Source organism: Oncorhynchus mykiss, chromosome 25 (assembly GCF_013265735.2).
Source record: "Oncorhynchus mykiss isolate Arlee chromosome 25, USDA_OmykA_1.1, whole genome shotgun sequence".
Classification (NCBI taxonomy): Eukaryota; Metazoa; Chordata; class Actinopteri; order Salmoniformes; family Salmonidae; genus Oncorhynchus; species Oncorhynchus mykiss.
In genome coordinates this window covers 4983677-5004088 of record NC_048589.1, presented here as the reverse complement: position 1 = coordinate 5004088, position 20412 = coordinate 4983677, and the positions used below count along the sequence as shown (strand labels likewise).

General features: G+C 46.8%; 1 protein-coding gene across 1 annotated transcript in view; it reads right to left on the bottom strand.

Moving 5' to 3' along the window:
- The window catches only part of LOC110505249 (MAM domain-containing glycosylphosphatidylinositol anchor protein 1-like), a 297185-nt gene that overhangs the window by 183972 nt on the left and 92801 nt on the right, over window positions 1–20412 (bottom strand). The window contains exon 3 of the mRNA XM_036962249.1: window positions 1850–2024. Within this exon, the coding sequence (XP_036818144.1) occupies window positions 1850–2024 (175 nt within the window). The remainder of the gene's footprint in view (window positions 1–1849; window positions 2025–20412) is intronic.

The following is a 20412-nucleotide window of genomic DNA, read 5'->3' as shown; positions in this document are numbered from 1 at the left end:
ACTGAGGAGCTGACCGTTTACAATGGGTACCTTTTCATCCAAGCTACTCAATACTGCCCCTGCAGCCATATGAAGCTAAGGGCTGAGAAAGCCTGTTGGACACTAAAAAAGCTTTGTTGTAGAGCATTTAACACAAAATCCAGGAAGGGGCCAGTTGAGTATAAGACTGTATCATCTGCATATACAGTGGGGCAAAAAAGTATTTAGTCCAAATACTTATTTTCCACCATAATTTGCAAATAAATTCATTAAAAATCCTGGATTTTTTTCTCATTTTGTCTGTCATAGTTGAAGTTTACCTATGATGAAAATTACAGGCCTCTCTCATCTTTTTAAGTGGGAGAACTTGCACAATTGTTGGCTGACTAAATACTTTTTTGCCCCACTGTAAATGGACTAGGGAGCTTCCTACTGCCTGATCTATGTTGTTGATCTGAATTGAGAAGAGCGTACGGCCTAGGATCGAGCCTTGGGGTACACCCTTGGTGACAGGTAGTTGCTGAGACAGCAGATGTTCTGACTTTATACACTGCACTTTTTGAGAGAGGTAATTAGCAAACCAGGCCAAAGACTTCTCAGAGACTTCAATACTCCTTAGCCGGCCCACGGGAATGGAATTGTCTACCGTATCAAAAGCTTTGGCCAAGTCAATAAAAATAGCAGCACAGCATTGCTTAGAATCAAGGGTAATGGCGACGTCATTGAGGACCTTTAAGGTTGCAGTGACACATTCAAAACCTGAGCGGAAACTAGATTGCATACCAGAGAGAATACTATCGACATAAATAAAGTCAGTCAGTTGATTATTACGTTTTTCCAACACTTTTGATAAACAGGGCAAAATATAAATAGGCCTATTTCTCAACCAGAGTGAGAGGGTTTGGGATGAGTTGGACCACGGAGTGAAGGAAAAGCAGCCAACAAGTGCTCAGCATATGTGGGAACTGCTTCAAGACTGTTGGAAAAGCACTCCAGGTGAAGCTGGCTGAGAGAATGCCAAGAGTGTGCAAATCTGTCATCAAGGCAAAATGTTGATTTGTTTCATTTTTTGGGGTTACTATATGTTTTATTTCATAGTTTTGATGTATTCACTATTATTCTACAATGTAGAAAATAGTAAAAATAAAAACAAATTAGTAGGTGTGTCTAAACCTTTGACTGGTACTGTAGCTGCCATTAGCTGATTAGTTTCTTGGTCAAAGCAGCTAACATGCTATGGAATTTGTGATGCTCTTTGCTGTAGGATTATGGACAAGGCGTTAGTGGGTCAAACATTATGTACAATGTTTAAAAAATAATGTGCTCATAACATGTCCTGTGCTGTGTTGTGCTGTGTTTGGGGTGAATGACAGGTCTGGTTATAGCACTGTATCATTTTATAGGGTTGAAGAGATATCACCTCCATTCAATGCTGTAAGAGGCACTATAGCAAGCTTGGCTGAGGGCCCTGACCTGGCTCCTTTTCAGGGGGAAAGTGGGACAGTGGATACAGGCAGCAGCACGAGGCCCTGTTCACAGAAGGGCCCAGTGCCACGTGGACCAACTCTCCCATTCTCTATTTTAGATCCCTCAACTCCACGCCTCTGCTAGAGTATTCATATTCCCTTCTTTCCCATAGCTAAAACAGTGAGAGGAAATACACCTCACTTATACCCAACTAACTTTTACCCTACAAACAAAACTTCCACCCATTTTACCATCTAAATATCCCCCATGGATACTCCTGGAGAGCATATTCCCATTTTGAAATGTACCACTATTCCTGCCCATAATTCTGGGAATGACTTATTTTGGTAATATTTTAGGGGGGCCGTGGAGGGATCGATCGCGGCGTTCCCTGACGACTTACACTGCACGTCTACCCGGATGGACTTGATTGCAGCCACCCCCACCCCGTTGTCGGCCTTGCAGTAGTAGCGGCCGCCCTGCACCCGCTGGATGCCCTCGATGCGCAGCGTCTCGTTGTAGATGGACGTCTCCTGGAACTTGTCAGAGGCGCTGCCTGCTGTCTTTGTCCAACGCACCTGGAGAGGAGATGAGTTGGTTAGTTAGGCATAGAGTATAGTATATTATAGAGTACATTTATACTATATCCAACCCAAAACCTTGATGTACAACTTTTCTGCGTTGGAAGTGCTTCAAGCGTAAAGTAATCTGGGAGATTTGGGGGCAAAAGTGTCTGGTGGACATGGCAGTCAACATTTTGGCCTAGTGGCCTTTCTCAAGACAAATATACAAATGGAGATACTAGACACAAGTTTGGATTGGCGTACTTCTTGAGTAATGACAACTAATGGCACTCCAGCGCCTACCGTAATAGCCATTGTGCACTTTATCCAGTTTGTTTAGTGCTTTCATTACTTTCACTTTGTGAAAAAGCAGCTAGATGCTTTCATGTTTTTACAAGAAACCAAGCTCTTTCGAGTAAAATAATACGCTCAAGAATCCACAAACCTCCACCTCTATACAGTGATCTTTGCTCAATTATCACCATGACCGATGTCAATTAAACCAATTAAAGCCTCATTAACCACTTTCCTATCATCCTCTACAGGACAATTAACTCTGTCTTACTGTCAGAGGACATTCCTGATAACAATGGGAGCTGGGCATGTTGATAGTTAGTGACAGTGTGTGTGTGTGTTTTTCAGTGTTTGTGTCAGGGTGTGTGTGTGTGTGTGTGTGTGTGTGTGTGTGTGTGTGTGTGTGTGTGTGTGTGTGTGTGTGTGTGTGTGTGAGTGCGTGCGTGCGTGTGTGTGTAATGTCGATGATTAGGGTGTGTGTGTGTGTGTGTGCGAGCGTGTGTGTGTGAGTACTGTCGATCGTTAGGGTGGGTGTGTGCTTGTGTACGTACTGTCTATGGTTTGGCTGCATTAAACCCTCTCCTATCATCCTCTACAGGACAATAAACAATCTCCTACTACTAGCCTTTCCTGATAAAAATGTGAGCTGGGAGTGTCTCTCTCTCTCTATCTGTGTGTGTGTGTGTGTGTGTGTGTGTGTGTGTGTGTGTGTGTGTGTGTGTGTGTGTGTGTGTGTGTGTGTGTGTGTGTGTGTGTGTGTGTGTGTGTGTGTGTGTGTGTGTGTGTGTGTGTACATACTGTCTTAGGTTAGGGTGTGTGTGTGTTGTTGTGGCTGAAATTACAAGATTATGTTATAATACTGTTATTGCATCAAATGGTTGTTTTTTGCAACAGAATAGAGGGTCATCAGAACTATATTTTGTCTATGTGAACTGAGAGTGGGCCTCTAGGGCTTAATGCTGACGCCCATGGAGCTGGTAGTTGCTGCACTTAGGGCGACCAGAGGAGGGGCCATTCCGTGCACCATCTGTGGCCCAGAGGGCACATTGCTGGTCGGTGCTGGAGGGGTCACTCAGGGAGTCGAGGCAGCAGGCAGGGCATTGTCGTGTCACCCCAGGTGAGTCGGCACCAGGCTCACCCAGAGCCCCCTGTTGCTTACATGTATGTGTTTGTTTAGTTTCCTGAGTTTTCCCCGCATTCCCAGCATAAGGCACTAGTAGATTCAGGCGCTAACCGCTGCCCGTCATCGCCAGTACGATCGAGTCAATGCACGGGGCGCGCTTCTTCACAAAGTTGGATCTCAGGCGACCTTACAACCTGGTGCGTATCCGGGAGGGGGACAAGTGGAAGACGGCATTTAAAACCACCTCAGGGCACTAAGAGTACCTTGTCATGCCGTATGGGTTGATGAATGCTCCATCAATTTTCCGGGACCTGCACAGGCAGGGTGCAGTGGTGTATATTGATGACATTCTGATATACTCCACTATACGCACCGAGCATGTGTCCCTGGTGCGCAGGGTGCTTGGTAGACTGTTGGAGCATGACCTGTACGTCAAGTCTGAGAAATGTCTGTTCTTCCAACAGTCCGTCTCCTTCTTAGGGTACCGCATTTCCACGTCAAGGGTGGAGATGGAGTGACCGCGTTTCAGCCGTGCGTAATTGGCCGACTCCCACCACGGTAAAGGAAGTGCAGCGGTTTCTGGGGTTTGCCAACTACTACCGGAGGTTTATCTGGGGTTTTGGTCAGGTAGCAGCTCCCATTACCACACTACTGAAGGCAGGACCGGTGCGGCAGCAGTGGTCGGCTGAGGCGGACAGGGCTCTTGGTCACCTGAAGGCTCTGTTTACCTCGGCTCCCGTGCTGGCTCATCTGGATCCCTCTTTGGCGTTCATAGTTGAGGTGGACGCGTCCGAGGCTGGTATAGGAGCTGTGCTCTCTCAGTGCTCGGGTACCCCACCAAAGCTTCGCCCCTGTGCCTTCTTTTCGAAGAAGCTCTGCCCGGCGGAGCGAAACTATGATGTGGGGGACCGGGAGCTGTTGGCTGTTGTCAAGGCCCTGAAGGCGTGGAGACATTGGCATGAGGGGGCTAAACACCCCTTTCTCATCTGGACTGACCACCGCAATCTGGAGTACATCCGGGCGGCTTGGAGACTGAACCCTCGCCAGGAAAGGTGGACTATGTTCTTTACCCGTTTTGTTTTCACCCTCTCCTACAGACCAGGTTCCCAGAACGCTAAGGCAGATGCACTGTCCCGGATGTATGACACAGAGGAGCGATCCATGGATCAAACTCCCATACTTCCGGCCTCTTGCCTAGTGGCACCGGTGGTGTGGGTGCTGGACGCGGACATCGAGCGGGCTTTACGCACAGAGCCCACTCCCCCCCAGTGTCCAGCTGGGCACCTGTACGTTTCGTCTACTGTTCGCGACCGTTTGATCTATTGGGCCCATACGTATCCTCTGGTCATCCTGGCATTGGGCGGACGGTGCGTTGCCTTAGTGGAAAGTATTGAGGGCACACCTTGGCCAAGGACATGAGGGTTTTTGTGTCCTCCTAATTCATGTGTGCCCAGTGCAAGGCTCCCAGGCACCTGCCCAGAGGGAAATTACAACCCCTACCTTTTCCACGACAGCCTTGGTCGCACCTGTTGGTGGACTTCCTGACAGATCTTCCTCCCTCACAGGGCAACACCACGATCATGGTCATTGTGGATCGGTTATCTAAGTCCTGCCGTCTACTCCCTTTCTCCGGTCGCCATACAGACTGCGGAGGCCCTGTTCACTCATGTCTTCCGGCACTACGGGGTGCCTAGTGACATAGTCTCTGATCGAGGTCCCCAGTTCACGTCCAGGGCCTGGAGAGTGTTCATGGAATGTCTGGGGGTCTCGGTCAGCCTCACCTCAGATTTTCACCCCGAGAGTAACGGGCAAGTAGAGAGAGTCAACCAGGATGTGGGTAGGTTTCTGCGGTCATATTGCCAGGACCGGCTGGGGGAGTGGGTGGCGTTCATCCCCTGGGCAGAGATGGCCCAAAACTCGCTCCACCACTCCTCCACTAACCTCTCTCCTTTCCCGTTCGTATTGGGTTATCAGCCAGTTCTGGCACCGTGGCATCAGAGCCAGATCCTCAATGTCCTCCTTGTCTGGTTTTGGTGGGTGGCCCTTTCTTGACAGGTTTGTTGTGGTGCCATATTCTTCCCATTTTTTAAATTAAATTAACTTTAATGGTGTTCTGTGGGATGTTCGAGTTTCAGATATTTTTTTATAACCCAACCCTGATCTGTACTTCTCCACAACTTTGTACCTGACCTGTTTGGAGAGCTCCTTGGGCTTCATAGTGCCGCTTGCTTGGTGGTGCCCCTTGCTTAGTGGTGTTGCAGACTCTGGGGCCTTTCAAAACAGAACATACACTGAGATCATGTGACAGATAATGTGACACTTAGATTGCACATAGGTGGACTTTATTTAACCAATTATGTGACTTCTGAAGGTAATTGGTTGCACCAGATCTTATTTATGGGCTTTATAGCAAAGGGGTGAATACATACAGTGGGGCAAAAAAGTATTTAGTCAGCCACCAATTGTGCAAGTTCTCCCACTTAAAAAGATGAGAGAGGCCTGTAATTTTCATCATAGGTACACTACTATGACAGTCAAAATGAGGGAAAAAATCCAGAAAATCACATTGTAGGATTTGTAATGAATTTATTTGCAAATTACGATGGAAAATGCGTATTTGTTCACCTACAAAAAAGCAAGATTACTGGCTCTCACAGAGCTGTAACTTCTTCATTAAGAGGCTCCTCTGTCCTCCACTCGTTACCTGTATTAATGGCACCTGTTTGAACTTGTTATCAGTATAAAAGACACCTGTCCACAACCTCAAACAGTCACACTCCAAACTCCACTATGGCCAAGACCAAAGAGCTGTCAAAGGACACCAGAAACGCATCCCGTGACACAATACGGAGAACACCATCGTGTTCGTGAGAGTCTCATCTTTCTATAGAGTTGTCATATTAGTTTGTAAAGAAACTACAGACGTTTTCATGAGAAGACTGAGTCTCTTGGTCTGACAAAAAGCGATGTAGCTCGACCACTTTCCATCGCAGATGCAGAAGGCTGACGTAGGTTGATGTGGTGGATTGAGACGCAGCTCATGAATGATATCTCTAGTGACGGATATTGATGGGGACTATTTTATGATGTTAATTACATTGACGCACTGGTGCATCAATCGACTCTATGGGGTTATGAAAAGGAAATAAATGTAAGTTTAACGTCTGTAGTCTGTCAATCAAATTACAACATTTAAGTCATAGGTCTACTGTAGTTGATGCAGTAGACACTACAAATACAAGCCAAAAATAGTATTATGTTTGCAAAATTTATTTACAAAAAAATTAACTCCTCAAACTTGTTTTACGAATCACAATCTATACCTCCGACATCCCAAATAAAGAAAGAAAAAGCTTTAGCCCCAAAAATTTAAATACCTTTATTTACAGAACAAAACACAATTCCGTAGTCAAGAGCTCTGGAAAGGGCAAAATAGTGTTAGCGTATAAATGAAAACGCATCAGCTCTAGTCTAGCTCGAGCAGTCAAACAAAGTAATGTTTTAATACTTGGTAACGCTAGGATGTTGAGTCTTTCTTCCTCAGCTTTTGGTCATCAGATGTAAAACACACAGTTAAAATTGTGAAGGCCAAAGGTATCCAACTCTGATCTTGAAAAGCAACTCGATGTGTAGGTTTTCTTTCCAGCACTGCAGGAACACACTTGAATAAGATAATTATAGACCAGTCTTCAGACCATGATTCTTTGAATGTGTGTTAGTGATGGACTGGAGCAAAAGTCTGCACACAGTAGCTCTCCAGGACCAGAGTTGGATAACCTTGGTTTAATCAGTGGTTGTAGAGGGTGCAACAGGTCAGCACCTCAAGAGTAAATGTCAGTTGGTTTTCATTGCCGGGCATTCAGAGGTCAAGACAGCAGGTGCGGTAGAGAGGGATGAGAGAGAAAGCCTCAGTGAAAACTAACACAACCCATCCGGGTCCATTTTTCGATTCCACTGCACGGACATAAGACTATTGACTTTGAAATATTCAAATCAAATCAAATTGGATTTCAAATCCAATTTTATTTGTCACATACGAGTGTAGCGAAATGCTTGTGTTTCTAGTTCTAACAATGCAGTAATAACCAACGAGTAATCTAACCTAACAATTTCACAACAACTAACTTATACACACAGGTGTAAAGGAATGAAGAATACAGTGCCTTGCGTAAGTATTCGGCCCCCTTGAACTTTGCGACATTTTGCCACATTTCAGGCTTCAAACATAAATATATAAAACTGTATTTTTTTGTGAAGAATCAACAACAAGTGGGACACAATCATGAAGTGGAACGACATTTATTGGATATTTCAAACTTTTTTAACAAATCAAAAACTGAAAAATTGGGCGTGCAAAATTATTCAGCCCCTTTACTTTCAGTGCAGCAAACTCTCCCCAGAAGTTCAGTGAGGATCTCAGAATGATCCAATGTTGACCTAAATGACTAATGATGATAAATACAATCCACCTGTGTGTAATCAAGTCTCCGTATAAATGCACCTGCACTGTGATAGTCTCAGAGGTCCGTTAAAAGCGCAGAGAGCATCATGAAGAACAAGGAACACACCAGGCAGGTCCGAGATACTGTTGTGAAGAAGTTTAAAGCCGGATTTGGATACAAAAAGATTTCCCAAGCTTTAAACATCCCAAGGAGCACTGTGCAAGCGATAATATTGAAATGGAAGGAGTATCAGACCACTGCAAATCTACCAAGACCTGGCCGTCCCTCTAAACTTTCAGCTCATACAAGGAGAAGACTGATCAGAGATGCAGCCAAGAGGCCCATGATCACTCTGGATCAACTGCAGAGATCTACAGCTGAGGTGGGAGACTCTGTCCATAGGACAACAATCAGTCGTATATTGCACAAATCTGGCCTTTATGGAAGAGTGGCAAGAAGAAAGCCATTTCTTAAAGATATCCATAAAAAGTGTCGTTTAAAGTTTGCCACAAGCCACCTGGGAGACACACCAAACATGTGGAAGAAGGTGCTCTGGTCAGATGAAACCAAAATTGAACTTTTTGGCAACAATGCAAAACGTTATGTTTGGCGTAAAAGCAACACAGCTGAACACACCATCCACACTGTCAAACATGGTGGAGGCAGAATCATGGTTTGGGCCTGCTTTTCTTCAGCAGGGACAGGGAAGATGGTTAAAATTGATGGGAAGATGGATGGAGCCAAATACAGGACCATTCTGGAAGAAAACCTGATGGAGTCTGCAAAAGACCTGAGACTGGGACGGAGATTTGTCTTCCAACAAGACAATGATCCAAAACATAAAGCAAAATCTACAATGGAATGGTTCAAAAATAAACATATCCAGGTGTTAGAATGGCCAAGTCAAAGTCCAGACCTGAATCCAATCGAGAATCTGTGGAAAGAACTGAAAACTGCTGTTCACAAATGCTCTCCATCCAACCTCACTGAGCTCGAGCTGTTTTGCAAGGAGGAATGGGAAAAAATTTCAGTCTCTCGATGTGCAAAACTGATAGAGACATACCCCAAGCGACTTATAGCTGTAATCGCAGCAAAAGGTGGCGCTACAAAGTATTAACTTAAGGGGGCTGAATAATTTTGCACGCCCAATTTTTCAGTTTTTGATTTGTTAAAAAAGTTTGAAATATCCAATAAATGTCGTTCCACTTCATGATTGTGTCCCACTTGTTGTTGATTCTTCACAAAAAGATACAGTGTTATATCTTTATGTTTGAAGCCTGAAATGTGGCAAAAGGTCGCAAAGTTCAAGGGGGCCGAATACATTCGCAAGGCACTGTATGTACGTAAACCTATATGAATGAGTGATGGTACAAAACGGCATAGGCAAGATGCAGTAGATGGTATTGAGTACAGTATATACATATGAGATGTGTAATCTAGGGTATGTAAACATATAAAAGTGACATTTTATAAAGTGGCTAGTGATACTTGTATTACATCAAAATGGCAAGATGCAGTAGATGGTATAGAGTACAGTATATACATATGAGATGAGTAATGTAGGGTATGTAAACATTAGTGGCATTGTTTAGTGGCTAGTGATACATTCATTACATCAATTTTTCCATTATTAAAGTGGCTAGAGTTGAGTTAGTATGTTGGCAGCAGCCTCTCAATGTTAGTGGTGGCTGTTTAACAGTCTGATGGTCTTGAGATAGAAGCTGTTTTTCAGTCTCTCGGTCCCTGCTGTGATGCACCTGTACTGACCTCGGGGGGCAGGTAGTTTGCCCCTCACTACCCTCTGGAGAGCCTTACGGTTGTGGGCGGAGCAGTTGCCGTACCAGGCGGTGATACAGCCCGACAGGATGCTTTCGATTGTGCATCTGTAAAAGTTTGTGAGTGCTTTTGGTGACAAGCCAAATTTCTTCAGCCTCCTGAGGTTGAAGAGGCACTGCTGCGTCTTCTTCACCACGCTGTATGTGTGGGTGGATCAATTCAGTTTGTCCGTGATGTGTACGCCGAGGAACTAAAAACTTCCTACCCTATCCACTACTGTCCCATCGATGTGGATAGGGGGTGTTCCCTCTGCTGTTTCCTGAAGTCCACAATCATCTCCTTTGTATTGTTGACGTTGAGTGTGAGGTTATTTTCCTTACACCACACTCCGAGGGCCCTCACCTCCTCCCTGTAGGACGTCTCGTCGTTGTTGGTAATCAAGCCTACCACTGTAGTGTCATCTGCAAACTTGATAATTGAGTTGGAGGTGTGCATGGCCAAGCAGTCCTCGGTGAACAGGGAGCACAGGAGAGGGCTGAGAACCCACCCTTGTGGGGCCCCCGTGTTGAGGATCAGCGGGGTGGAGATGTTGTTACCCACCCTCACCACATAGGGGCAGCCCGTCAGGAAGTCCAGTACCCAGTTGCACAGGTCGGGGTCGAGACCCAGGGTATCGAGCTTGATGACTAGTTTGGAGGGTACTATGGTGTTAAATGCTGAGCTGTAGTTGATGAACAGCATTCTCACATAGGTATTCCTCTTGTCCAGATGGGTTTGGGCAGTGTGGTTGTTATTGCGTCGTCTGTAGACCTATTGGGGCGGTAAGCAAATTGGAGTGGGTCTAGGGTGTCGGGTAGGGTGGAGGTGATATGGTCCTTGACTAATCTCTCAAAGCACTTCATGAAGACAGAAGTTTAATCGTTTAGCTCAGTTACCTTAGCTTTCTTGGGAACAGGAATGATGGTGGCCCTCTTGAAGCATGTGGGAACAGCAGACTGGGATAAGGATTGATTGAATATGTCCGTAAACACACCAGCCAGCTGGTCTGCGCATGCTCTGAGGACACGGCTGGGGATGCAGTGATGGAGAGTCCGCAGGTTTTGGTAGCGGGCCGTGTCAGTGGCACTGTATTGTCCTCAAAGCGAGCAAAGAAGTTATTTAGTTTTTCTGGGAGCAAGACATACTGGTCCGCGACGGGGCTGGCTTTCTTTTTCTAATCCGTGATTGACTGTGGTCCCTGCCACATACCTCTCGTGTCTGAGCCGTTGAATTGCAACTCTACTTTGTCTCTATACTGACGCTTAGCTTGTTTGATTGCCTTGCGGAGGGAATAGCTACACTGTTTGTATTCAGTCATGTTTCCGGTCACCTTGCCCTGATTAAAAGCAGTGGTTCGCGCTTTCTGTTTCGCACGAATGCTGCCATTAATCCACGGTTTCTGGTTTGGGAATGTTTTAATAGTTGCTTTGGGTACAACACCGCCGATGCACTTGCTAATAAACTCACTCACCGAATCAGGGTATTCGTCAATGTTGTTGTTTGACGCAATGCAGAACTTTTCCCAGTCCACGTGATCTAAGCAATCTTGAAGCGTGGAATCAGACTGGTCGGACCAGCGTTTAAAAGACCTGAGCGCGGGAGCTTCCTGTTTTAGTTTCTGTCTATAGGCAGGAAGCAACAAAATGGAGTCGTGGTCAGCTTTTCTGAAAGGAGGGCGGAAGAGGGCCTTATATGCGTCGCAGAAGTTAGAATAACAATGATCCAGGGTTTTACCAGCCCTGGTTGCACAATCGATATGCTGATAGAATTTAGGGAGTCTTGTTTTCAGATTAGCATTGTTAAAATCCCCAGCTACAATGAATGCAGCCTCGGGATATGTGGTTTCCATTTTAAATAGAGTAAAATGAAGTTCGTTCAGGGCAATCGATGTGTCTGCTTGGGGGGAATATATGCGGCTGTGATTATAATCAAAGAGAAATCTCTTGTTAGATAATGCGATCGACATTTGATTGTGAGAAATTCTAAGTCAGGTGAACAGAAGGACTTGAGTTCCTGTATGTTGTTATGATCACACCACGTCTCGTTAATCATAAGGCATACTCCCCCGCCCTTCTTCTTACCAGAAAGATGCTTGTTTCTGTCGGCGCGATGCGTGAAGAAACCAACTTTCTGTACCGACTACAATAGCATGTCTAGAGTGAGCCATGTTTCCGTGAAGCAAAGAACGTTACAGTCTCTTATGTCTCTCTGGAATGTTACCCTTGCTCGGATTTCATCTACCTTGTTGTCAAGAGACTGGACATTGGCGAGTAGTATGCTCGGGAGCGGTGCGCGATGTGCCCGTTTCCGGAGCCTGACCAGAAGACCACTTCGTCTGCCCCTTTTACGGCGTCGTTGTTTTGGTTCGCGAGCTGGGATCTGATCCATTGTCCTGGGTGGTGGGCAAAACAGAGGATCCGCTTCGGCAAAGTCGTATTGCTGGTCGTAATGTTGGTGAGTTTACGTTGCTCTTATATCCAATAGTTCCTCTCGATTGTATGTAATAAAACCTAAGATTACCTGGTGTACCAATATAAGAAATAACACAAAAAAAACAAAATACTGCATAGTTTCCTAGGAACGCGAAGCGGCTATCTCTGACAGCGCCGGAAGTACACCCCGTAGCGATGTTGGTCATCTTATGAAAAACAAATCTTTGTCCTTTTGTGTCATATTTAAGTCTATCGTAGTTGTATTTCAGTCAAAGTAAAATTGAAGTGAAGGACAGTTTTGTGGTGTGTGTGTTTTCAGAAAAAATGTTTCATCTTTTCATTAGGTTGGTTAGGTTCCAGATACATTTGATATTTTCATTAGGTTTGTCGATGGACTGACAAAGTTGCTACAGTTTTTTTACCTGATCACAATCATTGGTCCATTAATGTCAATGGCTAAGCACCATACAAAGGAGAGTATAACAAGATTACTACCCAATATTTCTTGTTTAAGGGAGTCAATAATAAATGTTATGGACTATTACATTCACCGCTATTGTGTTAACTGCACAATTCTAGTGGGAATTTGATATGTGTATCTTCTCAAAGAATCTCAAAGTACCTCGGTCGAAGGAGGGTTGTGGATGTCAATGAGTCAGCATATATTAACCAGATGGAGAGCCGATATTTTTCTGTGATGCTTTGTCTGTCATGTATTGTCATGTTGTGTCTTGTTTCTGTCCTTTCCCTTCACCCTGTCTCCCTCTGCTGGTCGTTATTAGGTTACCTTTTCTCCCCCTCTTTCCCCCAGCTGTTCCTTGTCTCCTCCTAACTACCTCGTCACCCCTTTTCCCACCTGTTCCCTTTTTCCCTCTGATTAGTCCTCTATATCTCTCTCTGTTTTTGTTCCTGTCTTTGTCGGATTCTTGTTTGTGTTTTTCATGCCTGAACCAGACTATCGTCATGTTTGCTGCAACCTTGTCCTGTCCTGTCGGAATCTGCCGGTCCATCTGAGCCTACCTATGTTTTGTTATTAAAGAAGTTCTGTTTACGTTAATTCGCTTTTGGGTCCTCATTCACGCACCGTAACAGAAGAATCCGACCAAGAATGGACCCAGCGACTTCGGATCCTCTCCACTCAGCCGTCGAGATCCAGGGAGCGATGCTAGGCAGACACGAGCAGGAATTGTCTGCTGCTCGACATGCCGTTGAGACCCTGGCCACCCAAGTCTCCAACCTCACAGAACAGGTTCACCATCTCCGCCTCGATCCACCGGCCACTTCCAGGGCTTTCGAATCTCCGGAGCCCAGAATCAATAACCCGCCGTGTTACTCTGGGGAGCCCACTGAATGCCGCTCGTTCCTCACCCAGTGTGATATTGTGTTTTCTCTCCAGCCCAACACTTACTCCAGGAGCACTGCTCGTGTCGCCTACGTCATATCTCTCCTTACTGGACGGGCTCGTGAGTGGGGCACGGCAATCTGGGAGGCAAGGGCTGAGTGTACTAACCAGTATCAGGACTTTAAGGAGGAGATGATACGGGTTTTTGATCGATCTGTTTTTGGGGAGGAGGCTTCCAGGGCCCTGTCTTCCCTATGTCAAGGTAATCGATCCATAACAGACTACTCTATTGAGTTTCGCACTCTTGCTGCCTCCAGTGGCTGGAACGAGCCGGCTTTGCTCGCTCGTTTTCTGGAGGGTCTCCGCGCAGAGGTAAAGGATGAGATTCTCTCCCGGGAGGTTCCTTCCAGCGTGGATTCCTTGATTGAACTCGCTATTCGCATTGAGCGACGGGTTGATCTTCGTCACCGAGCTCGTGGAAAGGAGCTCGCGTTCTCCGTTGCCCCCCTCTCCGCATCACTACCATCTTCCTCTGCCGGCTCGGGTGCTGAGCCTATGCAGCTGGGAGGTATCCGCATCTCGACTAAGGAGAGGGAACGGAGAATCACCAACCGCCTCTGTCTCTATTGCGGTTCTGCTGGTCATTTTGTCACTTCATGTCCAGTAAAAGCCAGAGCTCATCAGTAAGCGGAGGGCTACTGGTGAGCGCTACTACTCCTGTCTCTCCTTCAAGATCCTGCACTACCTTGTCGGTCCATCTACGCTGGACCGGTTCGTCAGCTTCCTGCAGTGCCTTAATAGACTCTGGGGCGGAGGGCTGTTTTATGGACGAGACCTGGGCTCGGGAACATGACATTCCTCTCAGACAGTTAAGGGAGTCCACGGCCTTGTTCGCCCTGGATGGTAGTCCTCTCCCCAGGATTCAGCGTGAGACGCTACCTTTAACCCTCACTGTTTCTGGTAATCATAGCGAAACCATTTCTTTTTTAATTTTTCGTTCACCTTTTACACCTGTTGTTTTGGGCCATCCCTGGCTAGTTTGTCATAATCCTTCCATTAATTGGTCTAGTAATTCTATCCTCTCCTGGAACGTCTCTTGTCATATGAAATGTTTAATGTCTGCTATCCCTCCTGTTTCCTCTGTCTCTTCTTCACAGGAGGAGCCTGGTGATTTGACAGGGGTGCCGGAGGAATATCACGATCTGCGCACGGTGTTCAGTCGGTCCAGGGCCACCTCTCTTCCCCCACACCGGTCGTATGATTGTAGTATTGATCTCCTTCCGGGAACCACTCCCCCCCGGGGTAGACTATACTCTCTGTCGGCTCCCGAACGTAAGGCTCTCGAAGATTATTTGTCTGTAGCTCTTGCCGCCGGTACCATAGTCCCCTCCTCCTCTCCCGCCGGAGCGGGGTTTTTTTTTTGTTAAGAAGAAGGACGGGTCCCTGCGCCCCTGCATAGATTATCGAGGGCTGAATGACATAACAGTGAAGAATCGTTATCCGCTTCCTCTTATGTCTTCAGCCTTCGAGATCCTGCAGGGAGCCAGGTTTTTCACTAAGTTGGACCTTCGTAACGCTTACCATCTCGTGCGCATCAGGGAGGGGGACGAGTGGAAGACGGCGTTTAACACTCCGTTAGGGCACTTTGAATACCGGGTTCTTCCTTTCGGCCTCGCTAACGCTCCAGCTGTCTTTCAGGCATTAGTCAATGATGTCCTGAGAGACATGCTGAACATCTTTGTTTTCGTTTACCTTGACGATATCCTGATTTTTTCACCGTCACTCCAGATTCATGTTCAGCACGTTCGACGTGTCCTCCAGCGCCTTTTAGAGAATTGTCTTTTTGTGAAGGCTGAGAAGTGCTCTTTTCATGCCTCCTCCGTCACATTTCTCGGTTCTGTTATTTCCGCTGAAGGCATTAAGATGGATCCCGCTAAGGTCCAAGCTGTCATTGATTGGCCCGTCCCTAAGTCACGCGTCGAGCTGCAGCGCTTTCTCGGCTTCGCGAACTTCTATCGTCGTTTCATCCGTAATTTCGGTCAGGTGGCAGCTCCTCTCACAGCCCTTACTTCTGTCAAGACGTGCTTTAAGTGGTCCGTTTCCGCCCAGGGAGCTTTTGATCTCCTCAAGAATCGTTTTACATCCGCACCTATCCTTGTTACACCTGACGTCACTAGACAGTTCGTTGTCGAGGTTGACGCGTCAGAGGTGGGCGTGGGAGCCATTCTTTCTCAGCGCTCCCTCTCTGACGACAAGGTCCACCCTTGCGCGTATTTTTCTCATCGCCTGTCGCCGTCGGAACGTAACTATGATGTGGGAAACCGCGAACTGCTCGCCATCCGCTTAGCCCTAGGCGAATGGCGACAGTGGTTGGAGGGGGCGACCGTTCCTTTTGTCGTTTGGACTGACCATAGGAACCTTGAGTACATCCGTTCTGCCAAACGACTTAATGCGCGTCAGGCGCGCTGGGCGCTGTTTTTCGCTCGTTTCGAGTTCGTGATTTCTTATCGTCCGGGCTCTAAGAACACCAAGCCTGATGCTTTATCTCGTCTCTTCAGTTCTTCAGTAGCCTCCACTGACCCCGAGGGGATTCTCCCTGAGGGGCGTGTTGTCGGGTTGACTGTCTGGGGAATTGAGAGGCAGGTAAAGCAAGCACTCACTCAAACTCCGTCGCCGCGCGCTTGTCCTAGGAACCTTCTTTTCGTTCCCGTTCCTACTCGTCTGGCCGTTCTTCAGTGGGCTCACTCTGCCAAGTTAGCCGGCCATCCTGGCGTTCGGGGTACGCTTGCTTCCATTCGCCAGCGTTTTTGGTGGCCCACCCGGGAGCATGACACGCGTCGCTTCGTGGCTGCTTGTTCGGTCTGCGCGCAGACTAAGTCCGGTAACTCCCCTCCTGCCGGCCGTCTCAGGCCGCTTCCCATTCCCTCTCGACCGTGGTCTCACATCGCCTTAGATTTTGTCACCGGACTGCCTTCGTCAGCGGGGAAGACTGTTATTCTTACGGTTGTCGACAGGTTCTCTAAGGCGGCTCATTTTATTCCCCTTGCTAAGCTTCCTTCTGCTAAAGAGACGGCACAAATCATCATCGAGAATGTTTTCAGAATTCATGGCCTTCCGTCAGACGTCGTTTCGGACAGAGGTCCGCAATTCACGTCTCAATTTTGGAGGGAGTTTTGCCGTTTGATTGGGGCTTCCGTCAGTCTCTCTTCCGGCTTTCACCCCCAGTCTAACGGTCAAGTAGAACGGGCCAATCAGACTATTGGTCGCATCTTACGCAGTCTTTCTTTTCGCAACCCTGCGTCTTGGTCAGAACAGCTCCCCTGGGCAGAATACGCCCACAACTCGCTTCCTTCGTCTGCGACCGGGCTATCTCCTTTTCAGAGTAGCCTCGGGTACCAGCCTCCGCTGTTCTCATCTCAGTTCGCCGAGTCCAGCGTCCCCTCCGCTCAGGCTTTTGTCCAACGTTGCGAGCGCACCTGGAAGAGGGTCAGGTCTGCACTTTGCCGTTATAGGGCGCAGACTGTGAGAGCTGCTAATAAGCGTAGAACTAAGAGTCCTAGATATTGTCGCGGTCAGAGAGTTTGGCTCTCCACTCAGAACCTTCCCCTTAAGACCGCTTCTCGCAAGTTGACCCCGCGGTTCATTGGTCCGTTCCGTATTTCTCGGATCATTAATCCTGTCGCAGTGCGACTTCTTCTTCCGCGATATCTTCGTCGCGTCCACCCGGTCTTCCATGTCTCCTGTGTCAAGCCCGTTCTTCGCGCCCCCGCTCGTCTTCCCCCCCCCCCCATCCTTGTCGAGGGCGCACCCATCTACAGGGTCCGTAGGATTTTGGACATGCGTCCTCGGGGCCGTGGTCATCAGTACCTAGTAGATTGGGAGGGGTACGGTCCTGAGGAGAGGAGTTGGGTTCCCTCTCGGGACGTGCTGGACCGTGCGCTGATCGATGATTTCCTCCGTTGCCGCCAGGTTTCCTCCTCGAGTGCGCCAGGAGGCGCTCGGTGAGTGGGGGGGTACTGTCATGTATTGTCATGTTGTGTCTTGTTTCTGTCCTTTCCCTTCACCCTGTCTCCCTCTGCTGGTCGTTATTAGGTTACCTTTTCTCCCCCTCTTTCCCCCAGCTGTTCCTTGTCTCCTCCTAACTACCTCGTCACCCCTTTTCCCACCTGTTCCCTTTTTCCCTCTGATTAGTCCTCTATATCTCTCTCTGTTTTTGTTCCTGTCTTTGTCGGATTCTTGTTTGTGTTTTTCATGCCTGAACCAGACTATCGTCATGTTTGCTGCAACCTTGTCCTGTCCTGTCGGAATCTGCCGGTCCATCTGAGCCTACCTATGTTTTGTTATTAAAGAAGTTCTGTTTACGTTAATTCGCTTTTGGGTCCTCATTCACGCACCGTAACATTGTCTGTCATTCCTTGATATGACTGGCAATACAGAACTCCCTTTACCTTAAGTAGGGCAGCCACAACACGATTTTGGCCCTGATTTACAGTGAGGGAAAATTCTCCTGCTGATTTTGTACATTTGCCCACTGACAAAGAAATGATCAGTCTATAATTTTAATGGTAGGTTTATTTGAACAGTGAGAGACAGAATAAAAAAAAAATCCAGAAAAACGCACATCAAAAATGTTATAATTTGATTTGTATTTTAATGAGGGAAATAAGTATTTGACCCCTATGCAAAACATGACTTAGAACTTGGTGGCAAAACCCTTGGCAATCACAGAGGTCAGACATTTCCCACTCCCACTTTGCAGGTTTCGAGGCTGACGTTTGGCAACTCGAACCTTCAGCTCCCTCCACATATTTTCTATGGGATTAAGGTCTGGAGACTGGCTAGGCCACTCCAGGACCTTAATGTGCTTCTTCTTGAACCACTCCTTTGTTGCCTTGGCCGTGTTTTGGGTCATTGTCATGCTGGAATACCCATCCACGACCAATTTTCAATACCCTGGCTGGGAAGGAGGTTCTCACGCAAGATTTGACGGTACATGGCCCCGTCCATCGTCCCTTTGATGAGGTAAAGTTGTCCTGTCCCCTTAGCAGAAAAACACCCCGAAAGCATAATGTTTCCACCTCCATAGTCGACGGTGGGGATGGTGTTCTTGGGGTCATAGGCAGCATTCCTCCTCCTCCAAACACGGTGAGTTGAGTTGATGCCAAAGAGCTCCTTTTTGGTCTCATCTGACCACAACACCTTCATCCAGTTGTCCTCTGAATCATTCAGACGTTCATTGGCAAATTTCAGACGGGCATTTATATGTGCTTTCTTGAGCAGGGGGACCTTGCGGGCACTGCAGGATTTCAGTCCTTCACGGGGTAGTGTGTTACCAATTGTTTTCTTGGTGACTATGGTCCCAGCTGCCTTGAGATCATTGACAAGATCCTCCTGTGTAGTTCTGGGCTGATTCCTCACCGTTCTCGTGATCATTGCAACTCCACGAGGTGAGATCTTGCATGGAGCCCCAGGCCGAGGGAGATTGACAGTTCTTTTGTGTTTCTTTCATTTGTGAATAATCGCACCAACTGTTGTCACCTTCTCACCAAGCTGCTTGGCGATGGTCTTGTAGCCGATTCCAGCCTTGTGTAGGTCTACAATCTTGTACCTAACATCCTTGGAGAGCTCTTTGGTCTTGGCCATGGTGGAGAGTTTGGAATCTGATTGATTGATTGCTTCTGTGGACAGGTGTCTTTTATACAGTTAACAAACTGAGATTAGGAGCACTCCCTTTAAGAGTGTGCTCCTAATCTCAGCTCGTTACCTGTATAAAAGACACCTGGGAGCCAGAAATCTTTCTGATTTATAACATTTTTTACATGCATTTTTCTGGAGTTTTTTGTTGTTATTCTGTCTCTCACTGTTCAAATAAACCTACCGTTAAAATTATAGATGGATAATTTCTTTGTCAGTGGGAAAACGTACAAAATCAGCAGGGGATAAAATACTTTTCCCCCTCACTTTAGCTGTCCCAGGCAAGTTTTTGAGATCGGAGACAAAATACCCATGAAATTGCCTACTCAGGGTGCGTGGCCGTCACCAATGCTTGATTAATGTGCGGTGGTCCTGACCGCAATCTGAGGGCTACCGATCCCGCCTTTGCGCCATCCTAGACATCCCGATATTTTCAAACGTTTGATTTTATCGGCACAAAATATGCAATTCTCTTGTAGTGTGAGACGTGCAATGACAAGTTCTGAGAACGATGATCAGCAATAGCCAATGAGAGCTCGCAAGAGAAAAAGCCATCACCCAGAATGTGTAGACTCTTGAGTAGGAGCAATGACCACCACCAGTACACGTTTTTATTTGCCTTTATCCAAAGCCAAAATGTCAAATCCTTACAGCTCTGATGTTCACAAGCTATGGTATTCAATTCAGAATGTATTGGCTAGATATTTCAACCCTAAATGGCAAGTGTGAATGTCTGACTGAAAATGTTTATGAGGCTGCTTTGAGCCACAACTCGTCCTAGCTACGTTAACAATCTAATCACATCATTGCATTATTGTTTCCGCGAGACAGCATGGAATGAAGTGAAGAATCTTGTAGTGTGTGATTCCTCGTCTGTGCCACATAGTGAGTGCAGAAAATACAGTTGTTTAATGTGAGGCTCAGCGATGTTAGGATTTTGAAAGTCGTGTAGTGTATGGCCGGCATTAGCTGTGCCCTCTCACTCCCTCTGTCCCCTTAATCTCTCCTCCCTCATTTTTCACCCCATCCCATAACTGCACATTTTAATTAACTTAACTGATTCAAGACGATGATCCTGGAGAAGACGTTTATTAATACCCATTGTTCTCCAAGTGATCCTTTCCCCTGTCTCTTTCCCAACACAGAAAAATCAATTGTGACAATTTAACTCTGAAAGTGTTAAATGTAAGCCATTTGCAGTGAACATATGGGTACACTGAACTGATATTGAAATAACACCTTGGAAAGTGTTAAAGATGTA